Source organism: Mugil cephalus, chromosome 11 (assembly GCF_022458985.1).
Source record: "Mugil cephalus isolate CIBA_MC_2020 chromosome 11, CIBA_Mcephalus_1.1, whole genome shotgun sequence".
NCBI lineage: Eukaryota > Metazoa > Chordata > Actinopteri > Mugiliformes > Mugilidae > Mugil > Mugil cephalus.
Window position 1 is genome coordinate 27,216,902 of NC_061780.1, and position 19,696 is coordinate 27,236,597.

Below are 19,696 nucleotides of genomic sequence, written 5' to 3' on the forward strand. Positions count from 1 at the left end.
AGTTTCACTAATATAAGTTATCAGTGGTTTAGCTCTCAGTTGATGACTGCACATGAAGTTATTAAAATTACAACAACAACTATTACTAATAATAATAATATTCATAATAACACTACTAGTAATGACTCATACATATTTACATTGTAAATGTTCATTAATATGTTCTGTCCCATTAGGAGCAGGTTCTGATGCTGAAAGACCTGAAGGTCCCGATCACTGACTAACATGAATTAAAGTTTGACCCATGCAGGTGTATTTGTGGTGCGTACCTGCTGCGAGGTGTTGCATTGTGTGTTCTGAGTGTTGGTGCTGTACAGTTCACACTGAGTCTGTCTGCTGAACAGCGCCACATGGTGGCAGGACGGCTCTGCTGCACAGGCTGGAAGGAACAAACACACTGTCAGAAGAATCCATCACGACAAACCGGGATCAAACCGCTGAGTTAACTGATGAACTGTTAATATCTGAACCTAAGTTTCACTAATCACACGTTTTAAAAGTTGAAGCTTATTCAGACACTTTTTTACTCACTCAAATTGTATTTGAGTGAAAACACAGGACCCCAGCTGTGCCTGTTCATTAGGTACACTAGTGAATGCATTCTAACTGAAATAAGGTTCAGTCAGTGGAGTTTGTGCTGCTGTTAAACTGGTTTGACTTGAGGATATGATACTATCTTATCTCATCTTATCTTATTCAGACCGTTATGATAAGATTATTGCTCAGACTTTCGTCAGAAACATATGAGAATTAAATATTGATGAGTTTAGACAACTGGTAGATTTCTTTTACATGTTATTGCCATTTGCTCGTTAAGGGCATTTTAAAATTGTAAAAGAAAAGTGTAAAAATGGCAGAAAGGTAAGAACTGCTTTAAAGGTCCAGGCTGTGGGATGTAGTGACACCTACTGGTGAGCTCATAGGCTGCATGTTGGACAGCGCGTTACCTTGGACACAGGTGCTGAGGTCGGAGGTCATGGTCTGAAGGACGTCGGTGTCCTCAGCTCCGACTATCAGATCTGATCCAGGAACAGTCTGAAACCTGCGGAGAACTAAGACCGAAACACAGCAGACCAATGAGAGACAACGACCAGGAAGAAAGAGCTGCTCCCTGATTGGCTGCAGCATCTTTACCTGAGCACTCGTCGTCAGTGAGAGTCTTGTCGCTAATGGTCCACTCAAGCTCCGCCCCCTCGCTGCTGAAACACCTCCACCTTCCGGACAGGAAGTCGGGCTGCGCTGGCAGGAAGTCACCTTGCTGTGAACAGCGCAGGCCCCGCCCCTGACACTCGGTCTCACCTGAAACACACAGAAAAAATTAATTAACACACAGAATTAGATGCGACAATAAATTAAAACACATTCGGTGCTTAAAGAATGAAAACATACTAACTTTTTCCAAAAACTGAGTCTTTTCATTTTTAAGGCGTTTTATGACACGTTAATTTAAATAATATAAATAAAACTAAGACTAATAAATAAATCCTGATCCTAATGAACCAGTGTTGTGGGGTCTGTCAGGCATCAGAGACGCTACATCCCTGGTCCTTTAATAAAATTTTAATGCTAATGCTGTTGAATCTAATTCCAGGTGTTTCCTCCTTGTTGCATCTTTAGAGGTGAAGTCCAGACAAACTTTAGACAAACGTTTGGTCTCAGACATGTTGGATGCAGGACCCAGAACTCATTTGAAATGTCTTGTGATTCAAACATTTAATCAACAGTCAGCTGACCGGCTGGAGGATGTCCAGCGTGCAAAGGACTCACATTGACTGACAGATGAAGCTCCGACAGGTGAAGAGCCTTTTGGACACTTGTTGCAGAAGTCCCGCCCCTCTTCGTCCTGATAGGTTCCCTGAGGACACAGGAGACACGCCCCCTCTCCGGAGAAACTGCCGGCAGGACAAATGACTGCAGAGACAAAAAAAAAGGTGTTGAGAAAAATCATGATTTGAAAGCTTTGTTGGTTCTTACATGGACCCGGGAGGAGGAAAGTGTTTAATGAAGAACCCAAACTACATAAAAGCAGATGCACGACACCATGAAAGCAGCTTTTGAAACATCAACACAGGATAAATACAAAAAAGCTGGTTCTTCTAGGTGGCTGTTTGGACCACATATCCCACAATGCATTTGCAGTGAATCAGAACTAATTACAAGAGACTCTGAGTTAATGTCTGACATGTTTTCATTGAAAACCAACTCACCACAACCTGCAGAGTCACGTTCTAAGCGGTAGCCACGGGAACAGCCAAATCTCGGTGTCGTCGTAGAAACAAGTTTGGGCTCCGATGTGAGCGTGGAGCGGATATTACCCAGAAGCCCCTGAATTCCTTCCAAAAGTCTGGACTCATTAAGGAAAAGCTCTATAAAAAAACATACGTAAAACATCTTTAACATCTGCAACTAACCACAACAGATCAGTGGGTCCTTTAGAGTCTGTCCTCATGATTCTACATCAGCTATGAACCACATGGAGACTGGACTCATAGAATCCGAACCTTTAGTCTCCATCTAGTGGTCTAATGGTGCTACTACAGATAATAAACACAATGCAGACATCTAGTAGTGAAGGTTAGCTTAGCATTGCTATGTAGCATGTAGCCTTGGTGGTTGTTAGCTTAGCATTGCTATGTAGCATGTAGCTTTGGTGGCTTGTGTCCTGGGGAGTTCCATGTGTAAATCTCCATCTTCTTCTGGATCGTATAATGAGCTCAATGGTAGAATGTGATGATGTCCAGGAGAAATAAAACCCAGGTCCATGTCTAGTCCAGGTCTAGTCCAGGTCTAGTCCAGGGGTTGGTGAATGAGTTCAGAATGATACCAGGGTCCATAGAGTCCAGGATCGTGAACATGGACCCAGTGGTTCTGGACTACTGGATCACTTTCTCTTGCGTTTGTCTGAACTCACCGATGTCGTGGAGGTCGGGGAGCTCAGAGGTCGGGAGGTCGGACAGGGCGAGCGTCCATCGGAGCGTTAGCCTCAGAGAGTCGTCGCTGTCACACTGCAGAGTCACCGAGGAGTCGTCACACAGCGACACCGAGCGCTGAGACACGGGGAGCTACACACAAATAAAAGTTCACTGATCAGGTTAAATTATGGTTAAAACCATAAAGAATAATAATCACATGTTGGGTTTGAGTTGACCTGTGCAGAGCAGAGCCCCCTGCTGGTCATCGTGTTGAACAACAGAGACTTTAAGCTGCTGATCTGAGAGCAGGACGACGACAACGACCAGATCTGAGAGGACGACAACGACTGTGGAGGCTGAGAGACTGAAAACAAACAGGTGAGTTACAGACGGGTTTAGAGGAAGTGGTCCTTTAAGAGGTCAGAGGTCAGAGGTCAGGAGTCTTACTCTGACAGGCTCCACTTAGAGGTTTGTTGTCTCCGACCCATCGGCGACTCCCCGTCTCACACAGGAAGCTGCTAACAGGAAGTGAGTTGTGGTAACCGTGGTGACAGACCAGGTCACAGCTCTGGCGTCCATCAGGGGCGGGGCGGCAGACCAAAGCACCATGGGTAACGGGGGGGGCGGGGCAGAGAGGACCTGGACAAACAGAAATATGTGGACCAATTAACAGCCTCGACTAGATAAAAGTATTATCACACTCTGCAGGAAGGAGTTTTCTTTCCAGCTTCAAATAGCACATTAATCAAGCCAAGCATATGTTAGTCAGGGATTCTGCTAGCACTTGGGCTAACGCGGCTAACAGCTGGAGACAAACCAAGACAAAGACAAGCTGCCAATGCTGGCTGCTAATATGTGTCCACTCCATAAGAAGCGGTCAGCTCTCCTCTCATTGTTCAGTTTCAAATTATTTCTGTTGAAGGTGTTTAAAGAACACGTTAAGTGCAGATATATTCCTTCTTCCTGGAGTCTGTTTGCTCATGAACAATGAAACGCCATCAATAGAGATTAAAAATAACCATTATTTAATCGCGATTAATCACAATTAATCCACAGCCACCCTGAGATTAATCGGATTAAACATTTTAATTATTTGACAGCACTTTATTAAACTATTCTAAGAGATAATCATCATGATGGAGAAAGAAGACTGACCCTAACCACAAAACAAAGACGCTTACGGTCACATGACGGCGTACGTCCCGTTTGTCTTAGTGTTCTGGTCCCGCCCACTTCCTGTCCATCCTCAGACACGCACCAACAGGAAGTGACGTCGCACTGGAGAGGGTTGAAGGTGCCGTCGGGTCGACACTGGAGACTCTGCAGCTCACACCAGCTGGGACCTGAATGCACCATGAACACAGTTACAGGGAGACAGTGAACACATCACCACATCACATGGACGCGTGGACGTGTCTTTATGTTCATACATGTCAGCTGCCCGGCCGCGTCCCGCGTTGCTGTTTGTATCGTCTCTCCGGTCAGAGGGTTCACGCACCAGCCTGCAGCGCCTCCTGTCTGCAGCACCGAGAACCGACCGTCCTGGAACAGACACAACATATTAATGAACACTATTTACTGGTTTTATTTTAGATTCCTCTAGACCGGGGAGATTATTAATAAATGATGAAATAATAATGAATAATGAGAACTACAGTTTTTTCCATTTGTTTTAGTGCAAAGAAGAACAAGTTAATTAGGAGAATGTTCATATTTAATAAACTATCCTTTAACAAAAATGAAATTTCTTAAGGAAAATTAAGTTTAATTTGGGCTTTGTCTGCTGAGTGTCCTGGGTCTCAGTGTAAATTAGGAGTAAATTAGGAATAGAAGGTATTTTCATTGATAAATTGCAGCCTTTTAAGGTTTTAATGGCCCAGATGAGCCCACCTGGCGAGTCAGTTTTGTCCTGCAGGCCGTATGTTTGACACCTGTGTTGTAGCTGGTGGCTGTAAAAATGTAAAAGCTGCACAAAGTTTGTTTTTTTACACCAGCTCCACTTTAAGCATCAGCTCTGGTGTTTGCGTTCTTCTGCCCTCTAGTGGTGAGTAATGAGCAGCGCAGCTTGAGACTACACTCCCTGTCCACTTGAGATTAGAGTGTATTTATTGGTGAACCTAATGTTTTGCTCACATGAAGGAAACCCTGTATGTTACCTGGGGTCACATGTGTCCTCCTACCTGATCACACTGGGGTTGGTAAAGGGAGTTGGTGATGTCAGAGCCTTTCGTCCAACCAGAGAGCAGAAAACGAGCCTCAGCTCTTTGACAGCGAGTCAGACCTGAAGAACACAGCGTTGAGACAAACGGACAGACAGAGCATATTTTCAGAACCAAGCGATGAGTTAAACTCAGAAACAAAGATTAGGTCAGAAGCTGATTCTGATTCAACTTGTTTGAATTTAACCTGATCTCAGCTGTGAGCTTGAGTCATTTCTAAAAGCCTCTGTTAGTGTTTGAATGATCTTAAGGTGTTTTCTTACAGGTGGGCAGGCTGAGAGAGCGACTCTTCAGCGAGTTGGCGATGTATTCTCCGTCTTCATCGACGCACCAACACTGACCTGAACAAACACAATCAAACGTTTCACAGAAGCTTTTTCCTTCTTGGATGTGGACGAGAATGTTTGTGTCTTCATGATGTTTCACATGTCTGAAATTAAACTCGTTTGGATTTGAAGTGTGTGACCTGTGCTGTGGTAACACTGAGTGTGAAGCCAGCGTCCGTCAGCGCCGCACTGTGGAGAGAAGGGCTGGTACGAGAGTCGACCGGGAGGCAGCGACATCTGAAGAGCTGGAGAAGAAGAACAGACAGGAAGCACTCGCATCATCATCGATGATCTGCCTGTGAACTTTAACCCTCTTCATTCCTCTGGGGGTTTATCTTCAGGAACCAATCAGAGCTCTGGACTCCAGCTGTGTTTCAGTGAATGCTGCATGATGCAACATGTCATTTTCTTCTGGTTCCATTGATAAAAGTCATTATAAGATTCAACCAGTTCAGGTGAACCCAACAACTTGTTTTTTTTTAATTTTTGATTCCTCCAGAACTAAACCACTTAGAGTGATTCTGACTGTAGTGACAGAAACTTCAGAGTCTTTAAAAAGAGACAAAGACCATGAATGAGCTCCAACATGTTCATCAACTGGGTTCAGTTTATGTTGGCTACATGTTAAATAGATGTTTTATTGTGCAACAAGGCTGAAATGATTAATAAAAGAAAAGAAAAGAAAAAGTAATAAGAGTGAGTTAAGTTAATCTGTCTGAATAGCCTTATATCTGTTGTTTTTATCTTCCGTGTGTTTTATTTGTGTTGCACACACACACACACACACAGTGATCCCAGTGATGATGTTAATGTGATTGTGACTCACTCGAGGAAGCAGCCAATCGTATAGCAGCTTTGGAACGACTCAGCAGCCAATCAGAGACCTGCAGCTCCTGCTCTGATTGGCTGACCTGGAGCTCCTCAGGGGTCAGACGCAGACCTTCAGCCAATAGGAATCCGTATCCCAGAGGAAAGTGGGAGGAGTTAGACAGCGTGAGGATGCTCTTCACTTCCTGTCTGAAGGCTGTGACCTCGGCCAACGCCACCGAGCAGCTTCCTGAAACAGAACAGCAGCATGTGTTTAACTAGAGCTTTTATCCTGTTACTTTAAAGAAAGAGTTATTTATTAAATCTGACACCAGAAAAAAAAAGAAAAAAACGCAAAACTTAAAATCCATTAAAATCAGCGATGCTACTAATCACTGACATGTCCAAGGCTCTAATAACCCAGTTTTAATGAATGCTGCTTATTATTATGTATTTATATATATATATTATATATTTATATATTATATTATTATGCTGATTATTAAATAGAATATTAAATTATGAAGTTGTGTGTTGTTATTTTGTATGTTTTTGAATATGTATATTCTACGTGATGTATTTTAGTGTTTTATTTTTTTAAAAAAAAAACGTTTTCTCTGACCTGCCGACGTCTGAAGCTTCTGTTTCGTTTTCTCTGGACCTGAGAAAAGAACTTGGATCAGTAAAAGTTTCTAAAATCTGTAAAATCTGTTGAGTTTGAATCATGTCTTACATGTGACAGCGCCTCCTGTTGACCCGGGGGTCATAATCATTGTTTTCCCCTCTGTGTCGGCGCAGAAGCAGCGAGATCCGACGCATTGCAGCGGCAGGAAGTCTCCATCCTCTGAACACGCCGGGACGTGGATTTCGGCGCCGGCGGCCATGTTTGATTTCACCTTCAGCGCCATCGCTCGATCTTCCTCACAGCGGGACGGACAACGAGGCCGACGCCCAGCGACCCGTGACCCCGACACCTCTCGACCGCCAGAGTCCACGCACCAGCACTCACCCCCCCGACACTGGACCTGCTGGAAGCCACCGCTGGACGTACAGCTGGGAACAAAGATGGCTCCGTCATCATCATCATCCTCGTCAGAGCAGGAACGAAGCAGAGGAGTCAGAACCTAAAAGATGAGACGAGGAAGTGACAGAAATATTAGGCTTCTGTATTTGTTAATTCGAGGAAAAGAATCAATATGACGAATCTGTGAGGTGTAAAAGAATGAGAACCGTTTCCAATGTCATGGACAATTCAGTGATACATTCACAGCCCGGCCAAAAAAAAAATGAAGTCTCCACTTGGATGTAACTGAGCTCATAGTCCAGCACCTCCTGGTGGATCATTAGTTCAACAAGTTCTGTAGGACCAACTGATGCAATGGGGAGCTTTTTATTTCTCAAACAACCATGTGGAAAGACACAGAAGATGTTAGTCTGGTGGAGAAGATGTTAGTCTGGTGGAGAAGGGTCAAATCATTGGCTGCATCAAGCAGAGGAAACATCTAGAAACTACTAAAACTGGCTTAAGAACTTTATTCCAGACTGGAAGGACGGTGGAGAACCATGGTCTACCAGGAAGAAATAAATCCTGATTGATGGAGAAACGTTTGGAAGAAAAGCAGCAGTAGAACTCAGGGCTGTGTTTAATAGTGGAAGGAAGAACATTTCACACCATGGACAATGTGAAGGGAACTCAAGGGACTGGGACTGAACAGAAAACCACTAATTAGGGAGGACAACCGGGAAGAAAGGCTCCAGTCTGATAGGGAGCAGCACAAAGACTGGACTCTGGAGACATGGGGGGAGGTCATAAGGTCTGAAGAGTCCAGACTGGGCCTGGTCCAGAGTAATCATCAGGGGAAGAAGAGGGGCAGATGAGAGTTGAGATGGGAGTTTTTAGCGACTCGATTCTTTCAGCTAACTGATTGATTGATTGATTTATTTTACCTTTTTTTAGCTAATTGCTATTTAGCCACCTTTTAGCTAACTGTTGCTATAGTGCTATGATCTGTGGGGTCACTGCAGATGTTCAGGTCCAGGTTTAGAGAATAAGGGTCAGCTGACTCCATGAACACACTGAAGGAGCAGTTTCTTCCATCCATGGAGTTTTTCTTCCATATTCCAAGACGACACCACCAGGATTCATGGGGCTCAGATAGTGAAAGAGGTTCAGGGAGCATGAGACCAGACCAGAGTCCAGACCTGAACCCCATAGAGAATGTTTGGGATGAGCTGGAGACTCAGACTCTGACATCATCAATACAAGATCTGAACTAAAAACACTGGATGGAAGAAACCTGGAGACATTGGAGAAGCTTCTGATTGAACCAATGGAGTCAAAGCTGGAGGAGCTCCGCCCACAGACTAGAGGGGAGAATGTTTTTTATTGGCCAGGTGGTGTGTTAGTGACTGTAGATTCCTGGAAACAATGTTTATGTTGGAGTCTAAGGTCAAGTTCTAGTGCGAGGAAAATAAAACGTGAAGAAGTAGTAGAAGAAGAAGAAGAAGAAGAAGAAGAAGAAGAAGAAGAAGGACCTGGTCCAGGGAGGCTGAGCTGGAGCTGCTGAGACCCATCAGAGTGTTCTGGAGGGCGGACAGTAAGGCCGGGTCCTCCAAGGCTCTGCTAACGGACTGAACCCGGCCCCGGTTCTTCTGAGGACCCATGTGGGAGGAGAGCCGGTCCACGCCCAGAGCCCCCCGACCCCCCACAGCCCCACTGAAGTTCAGCGCTGCAGCGTTCTTCAGGAACTTCCCTCCAAACAGGTTCTCCTGGAGGCGACGGGGCGAGGAGGAGGTCAGGGCCTGAAGAGCTCCGCCCACCGACGGGAAGAGGCCGTGGAGGACCTCGGTGAGGTCAGACAGGAAGGAGGTGGCGTCCTCCTCCACCGGCAGGAGGTCCTGGAGAGGACGGAGGAGGGAGAGACAGGAGGACCTGGCAGAGGAGGTCTGGAGAGGAGGATCAACAGGACCAGAGAAAAGACGAGAAAGAGCCAGACGGCGCTGAGAGAGGCAGTCACCAGCTCCTGGAGGAGGAAGAGGAGGATTAAAAACATTAAATGAACAAAAACAGAAGAAGCAAAAATAGGATTTAAAGCAAGGAGGAGGAGGAGGATCACTCACCACAGGAGGCGTCTCCCTGCTGCCGTGTCCCAGGAAGCTCTGTCCCCGTGGGGTCTACGCACCAGCACTGCCCCCCCCTCTGACACTGGGTGGAGGTGAAGGCTCCTCTGGAGTCACAGGACGGGATGAAGATGCTGGACGCCTCCTCCGCCGCCCTCCGCTCCTCCTCACAGGGGGACGGACCTGGTTCAGAGACAGGGACCAGGTTTATAGACAGGGACCAGGTTTAGAGACAGGGTTCTGATCCAGGTCTAGAGGCCGTTTACATCTGAAGTGTCCGGTGGTGGCGAGGCGGACTCCCAGCATCCTCCTCTGGAGAACCCTGTACACGTTGGTCTGAGAGAAGGAGCCGCGAGAGGGAGGACCAGAGAAGGCGGAGTCATACACCTCCGTCAGCAGGAGCTCCGCCCCTAGACAGGAAGCACACACCTTCACCATCATTAAACACATTAAGATGATAAAATAACTGAGATGTTAAAAACATGAAATGTGAAAAAAGTGTTTCACATTACTTTTGACTTTTTCGATACATAGGATGAATATTTATGTGTCAAGTGTTGATTGTGTTCTCTTTGTCGACTTTCTGGATGTTTTGAGTCACTTTTATGAAGGAAAGTAATAAAATTGTGTTGTGTGTTGTATCCGTGTCCTGTACCTCTCGGCCTCTGCTTCCTGAACAGAAACAGCTGTTAACACAACATTTATTTACAAGGAGCCATAGACTCACACACTGGACACAAGGACTCAACGACATGATCAACACTGGAAAATGTTAACAGAATATTTCTGTTTCCATTTCTGTGTTTTGTTGGGTTATCTTTGTCTACTTTCAGGACTTTTGAGGATATTTTGAGTCATTTTATACAGAAACATAAAAAAGACGTTAGCTGGCCAATACTTTCAGAAGTAGAACTGTTTAGTTTAAATGTTTGGGCATCGTCATGTTTGGAGACCAACAGATTCACATCAAACCTCATCCCTCATGAAACTGAGGCGCTAATGTCCTGATTGGCCGTTCGCTGCATTGCTCTCATTGATGGCCAATGAACTGTGATTCTACATGAACTCTGAAAGAAAATGTCAGGACATTTCCATGAAGTCATGTGAAAGAAATGGTCATGAGGAAGATAAGGAGCCAAGAGATCATATAGTATATATATATATGTAAATGATGATATATATAGATATATATATAATATATATATATATATATATATATATATATACATAGTTCACACTGGAGGAACTCACTCCACAATTAAACACAATCAGACTGACTCTTCCTCTGACATTAAACCTTTGGACTGAAACACTCCCTGAATAACGGGTCAAAATTCAACATTTATCACAATAGTTCTGGTTAAGCTCCACCCCCTCTCTTGATTCACCTGAGACAAACCAGGAACCAGTTTATTATTGTGTGTGAGTAAAGAGAGACACAGACGATCAGATTCAGCTTCAGACCAAACTAACACCTTCCTCTGAGTGAGTCCAGCTACAGGAGAGAAAAGTGGAAACTACAACACTGCTGCTTCAAGCTGCTGACTCTCCACACACTGATGGTGAGTTTGACCAAAAACAGGAAGTTAGTAGAAGATGGAGGAGAGCCATGACTGACTGGACTTCATGTCTGCTGTGTTGAAGCTTCACTCAGAGACTAAATGGCTTCCAGATCAGAGGAGGATCTCTGCTGTCCGGTCTGTCAGGAGGTCTTCAGAGATCCTGTTATTCTGTCATGTAGCCACAGCTTCTGCAAAGTCTGTCTGAAGAACTGGTGGAGAGAGAATCCATTACATGAGTGTCCAGTTTGTAAGAGAAGATCTTCAAGAGATGATCCACCTTTAAACTTGGCCTTGAGGAACCTGTGTGAGTCCTTCTTACAGGAGAAAGATCAGAGATCTCCAGAGGCTCTCTGCAGTCTGCACTCTGAGAAACTCAGACTCTTCTGTCTGGACCATCAGCAGCCAGTGTGTGTCGTCTGCAGATATTCAGAACAACACTCCAACCACAGATTCAGACCCATTAATGAAGCTGCACCACAGCATAAGAAGAACCTTCAGGAAACTCTGGAGCCCGTAAAGGAGAAGTTAAAGGTTTATGAAGAAGTTAAAGTGAAGTTTGATGCAACAGAAAAATACATCAAAGTCCAGGCCCGACACACAGAGAGGCAGATTAAGGAGCAGTTCAAGAAGCTTCACCAGTTTCTAGCAGAGGAAGAGGAGGCCAGGATGGCTGCACTGAGGGAGGAAGAAGAGCAGAAGAGTCAGATGATGAAGGAGAAGATGGAGGCTCTGAGCAGAGAGATAGCAGCTCTTTCAGACACAGTCAGAGCCACAGAGGAGGAGCTGAGAGCTGAAGACGTCTCATTCCTCAACAACTACAAGGCTGCAGTGGAAAGAGTCCAGCGCTGCCTCCTGCTGGATGATCCACAGCTGCCCTCAGGAGCTCTGATAGACCAGGCCAAACATCTGGGCAACCTGGCCTTCAACATCTGGAACAACATGAAGGACCTGGTCTCCTACACTCCTGTCATTCTGGATCCAAACACTGCTCATCCAAGACTGATCCTGTCTGAAGATCTGACCAGTGTGAGAGGAGGAGATGAACAACAACTTCCTGATAATCCAGAAAGGTTTGATTCTTATCGGTCTGTCCTGGGCTCTGAGGGCTTTAACTCAGGGACTCAAAGCTGGGATGTTGAAGTTGGAGATAACACAGGATGGATACTGGGTGTGTTATCAGAGTCTGTCCAGAGGAAGGGACGAATAGAGTCTGGATGGTGGGGAATAAGGTTCTATAAAGGTAAATACTCAGCATTGTCACCACCAAATCCTCCCACTGTTCTCTCAGTATAGAAGAAGCTCCAGAGGATCAGAGTGAATCTGGACTGGAACAGAGGAAATCTGTCCTTCTCTGACCTTGATACTAACACACACATACACACCTTCACACACACTTTCACTGAGAGGATGTTTCTATATTTTGACACTGTGGATAAACTCCCAGTGAAGATTTTACCAGTGAATCAGATCGGTTAGAGATAAACAGAATGATTATAAATGTGTATTGTGCTGTCCCTTAGGCCTCAAGGTCCTACTTCCTGTTTAAAGAGGCAGCTAGTCCTGACCTTCATCCAATAGAAATGTTGGAGCATCAGTTGATGAGAGGAAACCACCAACATCTCACAACTCAACTGGTTCTGATCTGAGGAATGGGATCAGATTCCTCCAAGCTGCTGTAGACACTGATCAGCAGTTTACCGTAAACCGGGAAGGACTTATTTACTTTTATTTACTTGTATTTATATGCCATGTGTTTGGTTGTGTTCCCTTTGTCGACTTTCTGGATGTTGTGAGTCATTTTTATGAAGAAAAGAATAAAAATAAAATTGTGTTGTGTGTTGTACCTGTGTCCTGTATCTCTCGGCCTCTGCTGTCTGAACAGAAACAGTACGAGGAAACCAGCGGGAAAAACTTCCTGAAACCAGTGAAGGTCTGGAAGGCCTCAGGAAACCTGGAACAACAGCAACACACACATAAACATAAACCACTAAACACACACACAGACACACACACCTGCTGAAGGCTGACAGGTGTGGTACCTGTTGAAGGTGTGCAGCAGGTCCAGCTCTGATTGGTCGGTGGTGTTGATGAATTTACACTGAACAGGGAGGAATGCGCCATCGTCATCGCACTGAGGAGGAGACGCAGAGTCGGCGGCGTGAAGGAGACGCCTCGTCCTCACCTCACAGCTGCCAGGACCTGGAGGTCAGAGGTCAGAGGCAGTGATGTAATCTGACTACTTATTTCAGTAACCAGTAATCAGATTAAAGTTACTTATCCAAATCATTGTGCGATCAGTAATTCCAAAAATTCATAATGTACGATAGTTTGATCCCTTCAGTACATGGCTATTAGCAAACACACACATTATCAGCTGCATTGTCAGTGCTACTATATGGTCCAGGTAATGTTTTACTGTAGCAGATGGTACAGAGTCAAAATGGGTAAGCATGATAATATTCCTCAAAATATGATAATTTTAAGACTCTGGTACGATAATTTGTCATTTCCTGTCTGGCACGACTGACTCCCGTGAAATTCCATGCAGTAACACAATGTAAACATTCAATATTTCAAGTTTCTGTATCAAACGTATTGATATTTTGAGAATCAGTTTTAGAGCATAAATATCTGGTATCAGAGGTATCGACATTTCAGTATCAGTATCACATCACCACCACCCAGAAAACAAAAGCTGGAGTTTGGTGCAAAACCACTAAATGGGGGAGAGTTAAAGAGGTTGACCGGGCTGCATGTTAGAGAAAATGTTGCATGCATTTTTTTTATAAAAATATGATTATTATTATTTTTTTTTTTCAGGAAATACTTTTAAAGTTAAAACTGTTACAAAAACATTTTCAATAAAGTAACTATTGGAAAAACCAGTTGTTATTTTCATGTAGAGGCGGCTGAATGTAACTAATAAAGTAACTTTGAAAATCAAGTAATCAGTAACCAAGTAACTTTTTAAATGAGTAATTGGTAATCAGTAATCAGATTACTTTTTCAAGGTAACTATGTCAACACTGGTCAGAGGTCATCCTGTCAGTCAGAACTCAGGGAGGCAGACTCCTCTGGTCTGGAGGGATGTTCTACTCACAGCGCTGAGGCCTCCCGCGCTGTCGGGTCCCGTAGAGCTCCATACCGTCCTGGTCCACGCACCAACACTGCCCCCTGCTGGAGTCACACTGAACAGACTCAAAGAGGCCTGAAGGAGAACACTTCAGGACGGACTGGAGCTGGCAGGAGGACGGACCTGAAGGCAGACACATTCAGACAGAATCCACCTTAACTCCTTTCCTGTTTGTCTTTTGTTGTTGTTGTTGGTTGTTTGTTTTTTTGCTGTCGTTTGTTCTCTCCTCCTTTAACCCTACATGGACCAGGAACCTTATGTGATAACTTGATGTCATTATTTCACATTCTCAGGTCTAATCAGGGACCAGATATGGGAGATTCATTCATCTGGATTTACTGCATGAATATTGAGTCTTCTTATGACCCACAATAACACTTTAGGGTTGTGATTTGTAATTTCCAAATATTTCAATGAGAGACCTGTAAAGGATTAAGCTGTTAGATGACTTTTCTTTTATTATCTGGATTTTTTTACAATGTCATGTTTTGTCTTTACGAAACTAAAATACGATACAAAGTTAAATGTCTGATCTTCAGTTAATTTAAGAGTGAAAGGATGTGTTCAGAGAGGGTGAACTTTCGTCTTCACGTTGTCCCCGGGTTTTGTCCCTGTAGCTCACGTCCCTTCGCGCTGCAGTATATGGTCCTGCTCCAGGGTTCAATGCGTTTATTGATTAGAGGGATTAGGTTAATGGTTATTGACTAGTTGTGAGCTCTTAAGTGCTAGTTGTACAAATACCAGCGGTGAGGGATAAAAGGACTCTGTGTTTGTGACGTGGAATTCTTGGAGAAAAGAAGTGATATATAAGTAATAATAAGTGTGTGAACTGAACGAGAGGGGATTCTACGACTGGCACCTGGAGCTCCCTCAGATTCGGCAAGAGTTTAGACCCTGTTCATTCATGCAATAAACCTTTTAAAATGCAAGAGAAGACATGTCAGCGGTGATCACTTCTTTACGTCAACACATCAATACACAACAGGGCTTCGTTAAATAAACTGTGATGAGAAATTAATGGATTAAATCAGAGAACAGACAGGAATAAAGCTCATCGATGAAGAGTTTCTCACAGTGAGGAGCAGAGTTGTTGGTTCGAGTCCCGATGACCTCCTGACCTTCAGCATCAACGCACCAACACTCGTGACTCCGCCCACTACACTGCACAGGTCTACACACAAATAAACACAAAACACCACAAATAAAAAACTATTCCACATATTAGTTTCACTTTGTATCATATTTAATAAATCAGACATTAACCATCCATCATTCCTCTGATTGGTTCATGGGACAGCAGCATCTCTATGAACCAATCAGAGCTCTGGACACCAGCTGTGTTTCAGTAAATGCTGCATGATGCAATACGTCATTTTCTTCTGGTTTCACTGATAAAAGTCATTATAGGATTCAACCAACACATTTTTTAAAAAACAAATAAATTCAGATGAACCCAACAACTTCACATTTTTAACTGTGTTCCAGCTTTGATTCCTCTAGAACTAAACCACTTGTCTTTGGTCTTTAAAAAGAGACCGAGACCATGAATGAGCTCCAACATGTTCAACAACAGCATTCAGTTTAGTTTGTCCTAAATAGACTGAAATGATGAGAGGTTAATGGTAGTTTACTGACACATAAATATTTAAATATCTGACCCTAATGTTGAATAAAATCCATGCATACACTACCAGTGAAAAGTTTGGAAACACCAGAACGTGTGTCCAAATTAAGGTGATATTTTAATGATCAGTTTAATTAAATGTGAATCATTGTCATTGTGTCAGGTGTCACGCAAATATACAATATCAATACAGTAAATGTTCATATTGAAATATCAGTAATAATACGAATTCTATTATTTTCCAAATGAGTAAAGATTTCCAGGAAAACAAATGTCTCAGAAACTCATTTATCAAATTTGATCAATCTGGAGCTGAAAGGTTGAAAATGCAGATAATAAAAGCTGCTGTCTGCACCAGTTCTTACATTTCTGTCTTTAACCACAGGATATAAATTTAAATGTGAAGGTTCCACATACCTGAACTTTCCATCCTGGGTGCAGTGAGGGACGTCTCCTTGTTGCTTGTCCACAGCCGAGCCTCTTAGGAGCTCACATTGGCTCAGAGCGTCGGCCTCCAGCTGATACTCTGAACAACAACCACAGGAAATGATGCCAGTCTACAGCAGTAATCACTGTTTGGAAGAAAGTCAGCTCTACGTGTCTGTGAAGGTTCTCAGGGAGGACACAGTCTGACTGTGGTTCTGTCAGTCATCTCTGTCTGGTATATGTTCATTAATGAATCCATTCTGGATAAAATTCCTTCTTATTTATCCATTAACACGGTAACAAGGAGGTTACAGTCTCCACTCAATGGGCATTTTGCGTTTGGTTGTTTCCAAAATTAAGAACATAATTGGAAAAGAAAACTTTTATTACTTGGAGTAAGTTTCAAACCTCATCTGCCTCATGTTATAATTCATTCCATAATTCACCAGAAATATTCCAACGACATTTTACATGACAATTTTCCAGAAAAAATAGAAAGTTCCCTCCACCAGCGAGGAGCAGAGACATAAATTCCCAAGTAAACATGCAGTAAAGCCAACAAGTAAAATGTATAAATAAAAACTCTCTTTTCTCCTGTTGGAGGGTGAACACGTCAAAAAAAAAGCACATGAACCACGAACAAATCTGTAGCTCAGACCAAGGGGATCAGTAATTTACCAAACACAGTGTCTGCTCTCAATGGAGACACAAGATCAACCCACTTCTTCAATTCATCTGTTTTTAGTCTAATCAAGTCTAATTAGTTTCTCCATCCTGTGATGGCTTTTTTTTTTACCTGCTACCAACATTATTCAAAATATATATTTCTCTCCTGAACCTGTGATCTCCTGGATCTCCTCCCAAATATAAAACTTCAAATGTAAATGGAAGCTGCACTTTCAGAGTTGTTTCCATTCTCTTCTTTATCTCCTGCTAAGCCTAAATAAGTAACCAGACCGGTGTGTCCAGGTGGTCTTACCTGAGGCTTTGCCCTGCAGCAGCTCGGGGCAGCAGACCAGGATGCAGGCGATGCGGAGCAGCCAGGCCATCGTTTCCGTGGTGACAGACTGAGCATCGCCGCCTCCTTTATAAAGCTCCAGACCTGCTGAGTCACCGTGACGACGGCCGACCGAGCCACGCATCTTCATCCCTCTCCTTCCTCCTCGTCCGTCCATGGCGGCGGAACCGGGCGTCCTCCACCTCGACTCAAGACGCCAGCGTGGAGCCGTGACCGCCTCTGATTGGACGAGAAGATCTCCAAAGACCAAAGGCCAAGGTTCAGTGCTCAGTGTTATTGTTACTGACGCAGCTTCACCTGAAACAACTTCATATGAGGAGAAACAAAGCACCTCTGTCAGGTGGAGGAGGTTTACATGGACAAAACATTTATCCATGTGTCACGGCGCTTTCTCCTAAAAAGTTAATGTTTTAACTAAAGCTTCACAATTAACAGGTTGATTAATCATCATGATGATTAAGTTTTTACCACACTTCACTGAGGAGCTGTGACATCCAGACCAGGACCAGAAAGACCAGATCACAGGTTGGTTCACGAGAACTGAACCGTCCCTTATTTCTGCTGTAATCTGGGAGATGATGCCTCGAGCCCTTATCTTTTAGTTTCTTACCAACTTTCTTCTCTCTTCCTACTCATGTATAGCACATTAACAGCTGTGTGCATGTACAGAAACATTTAGCCACAGTCTGAAAGTCTGAAAGCATTAAATCCACCATCTGAGGTTCCCACACTCAGAGTCTTTATCACCACAGCTGTAGACTGAGGTCACACTGGAACCAGACTGAATCAACTCATTTAAGTGTAAGGATGGCAGTTTGGGATAAAACCCCTCTTTTGTGTTTTCTGGTGTTTCTGGCAGGTAAGACATGATCTGAAGCAACAATGTTTGATACTTGTTCTAAGGCTCAGCAGTTATCACTGTGTTGTTCTTTCAGATGCTCAGACGCCATCTGTGAGTCCTGAACCATCTATAATTTATCCTTTTATAAGAATTTGTGCTGTAGAAGGATCGACTGTCACCCTCCCCTGCACCTTCACACCAGCAACGTCTGTCAGGATAAATGGAAAAGATGAGAAACTGAAGATTGTCAGAGTGCAAACTGAATGAAAAATGAATTGATGTGTTTAGTTTTCTAGAGAGGTGAGCCTCATTGGTTTTTGTTCAGGTGTAAATATTGAGTTTGAACATGTTTGGACAGACGTCGCTTAGCAACAGGACTGAAAAACAAGAGAAAACAACCAAGTTAACTGTTAAGTTCAAATTCACTTCCCATCACATCAGAAGATCAGTGATAACACGCTGGCCCTGGTTTGTTTAACATATACGAACAGAAATAGTCGATGAGTCCTCTTGACACTTTAAATAACAGGGAAGTCACGTTTCAACACAGCCAACACTGTTCACAGCCTATTTAAGTACAAAGAACCAACCTGTAGAAATCTCTAAAGTAGTGACGAATACTGGAGGATGTGGTAACTTTGAACCCTGACCCTGATCTTTTCTTTGTGAGGAAAATAAAGAGGTTTAGATACACTTAACAGGGTTGTGTGAGGAAGGTCAGCAAATTTAAATGTGTGTGGAGGATTAACAGAGTACTGCAGTTACCCAGAAACCACATGTACAATCTTCTCTGTGCACAGATAGGTTTAGGTCTGGATGGTTGATTTGGGTCGATGCTCACTGGAGTATTTAAATAGAACCTATTCAGAAGTCAAGTCAGAGGCCAAACTAGTGAGGATCAGAGCACAAAATGTCTGTGAAGGTTCTCAGCCATCCAGGTCATGGTTTATATCCAAAAGCCTTTTACAGAAAATCATCTGGACTTGTTGAGTTTAGAGAAGACGTTTCATCTGAGGATCTTCTTCACTTCTAAGGGACTGGAGGGAAGTTTGAGGTTTAAATGGAAACTCTGTGGGTAAAACCATCAGAAACTTACTGGACTTGATTCTGGTGCAACCAGAAGCAGGAACTGATGCAACCAACTGGTGCAACCAATTACCATTGTTAAGTCCTACTCTTCTGTTCAGTCTGACATAGATGGACTCCTCTACTCCTCTCATAGATGAACTCCTCTACTCCTCTCATAGATGGACTCCTTTACTCCTCTCATAGATGAACTCCTTTACTCCTCTCATAGATGGACTCCTTTACTCCTCTCATAGATGAACTCCTTTACTCCTCTCATAGATGGACTCCTTTACTCCTCTCATAGATGAACTCCTTTACTTCTCTCTCAAACCATCCGTCTCCTGTGGCTCAGATTTGGACATTGTTGTCTTCAGAGGAAGACGTCCTCTGTCCTCCAGGTGGGGATGGACCTCTGAGTGGTGTCTCTCCTGTTGGTCCATGAGTCTGTGGTTGTTTGGTTTCTGTTCGTTCCTCTGGTTCTGTCTGGCTGTTTAGTCTTCAGGGTGGACCGGTTTCTGTCTAAATGTATTTTTTAACTGGGTTTGAAAATAAACTGGAACATGGTGTTTCCTGAATAATCAGGAATGACCATCTACGCAGGGGATGGACATGTTCTTCCTCCTAATAACACCTACATACA

At 43.7% G+C, this 19,696-nt stretch overlaps 2 protein-coding genes across 2 annotated transcripts in view; one reads left to right on the forward strand and one right to left on the reverse strand.

Moving 5' to 3' along the window:
* Positions 1-17,180, reverse strand: part of tg (thyroglobulin) — a 29,082-nt gene extending 11,902 nt beyond the window's left edge. The window contains exons 1-25 of the mRNA XM_047597641.1: positions 17,109-17,180; positions 16,121-16,229; positions 15,153-15,250; positions 14,047-14,202; positions 12,986-13,145; positions 12,791-12,897; positions 9,651-9,794; positions 9,385-9,567; positions 8,800-9,287; positions 6,998-7,388; positions 6,887-6,925; positions 6,284-6,514; positions 5,598-5,702; positions 5,395-5,472; positions 5,093-5,193; positions 4,343-4,454; positions 4,094-4,255; positions 3,360-3,551; positions 3,149-3,276; positions 2,912-3,062; positions 2,208-2,366; positions 1,768-1,911; positions 1,135-1,299; positions 948-1,052; positions 270-379 (exon numbers count right to left, since the gene is read on the reverse strand). Of these exons, the coding sequence (XP_047453597.1) occupies positions 270-379; positions 948-1,052; positions 1,135-1,299; positions 1,768-1,911; positions 2,208-2,366; positions 2,912-3,062; positions 3,149-3,276; positions 3,360-3,551; positions 4,094-4,255; positions 4,343-4,454; positions 5,093-5,193; positions 5,395-5,472; positions 5,598-5,702; positions 6,284-6,514; positions 6,887-6,925; positions 6,998-7,388; positions 8,800-9,287; positions 9,385-9,567; positions 9,651-9,794; positions 12,791-12,897; positions 12,986-13,145; positions 14,047-14,202; positions 15,153-15,250; positions 16,121-16,229; positions 17,109-17,178 (3,888 nt within the window). The 5' untranslated portion in view covers positions 17,179-17,180. The remainder of the gene's footprint in view (positions 1-269; positions 380-947; positions 1,053-1,134; positions 1,300-1,767; positions 1,912-2,207; positions 2,367-2,911; positions 3,063-3,148; positions 3,277-3,359; positions 3,552-4,093; positions 4,256-4,342; positions 4,455-5,092; positions 5,194-5,394; positions 5,473-5,597; positions 5,703-6,283; positions 6,515-6,886; positions 6,926-6,997; positions 7,389-8,799; positions 9,288-9,384; positions 9,568-9,650; positions 9,795-12,790; positions 12,898-12,985; positions 13,146-14,046; positions 14,203-15,152; positions 15,251-16,120; positions 16,230-17,108) is intronic.
* LOC125015724 (zinc-binding protein A33-like) lies at positions 11,046-12,517 on the forward strand. The gene is made up of 2 exons (XM_047597642.1): positions 11,046-12,186; positions 12,467-12,517. Exons 1-2 carry the CDS (start codon positions 11,046-11,048, stop codon positions 12,490-12,492), a joined length of 1,167 nt encoding a protein of 388 aa, XP_047453598.1. The 3' UTR covers positions 12,493-12,517.
* Positions 17,181-19,696: the final 2,516 nt, after the last annotated feature.

Bases quoted from the DNA above. Each gene is read 5' to 3' on its own strand.
- LOC125015724 (XM_047597642.1), top strand. From the start codon at position 11,046: ATGGCTTCCAGATCAGAGGAGGATCTCTGCTGTCCGGTCTGTCAGGAG. The intron at 12,187-12,466 runs GTAAATACTCAG...GCTGTCCCTTAG, and splicing joins GGGAATAAGGTTCTATAAAG to GCCTCAAGGTCCTACTTCCT.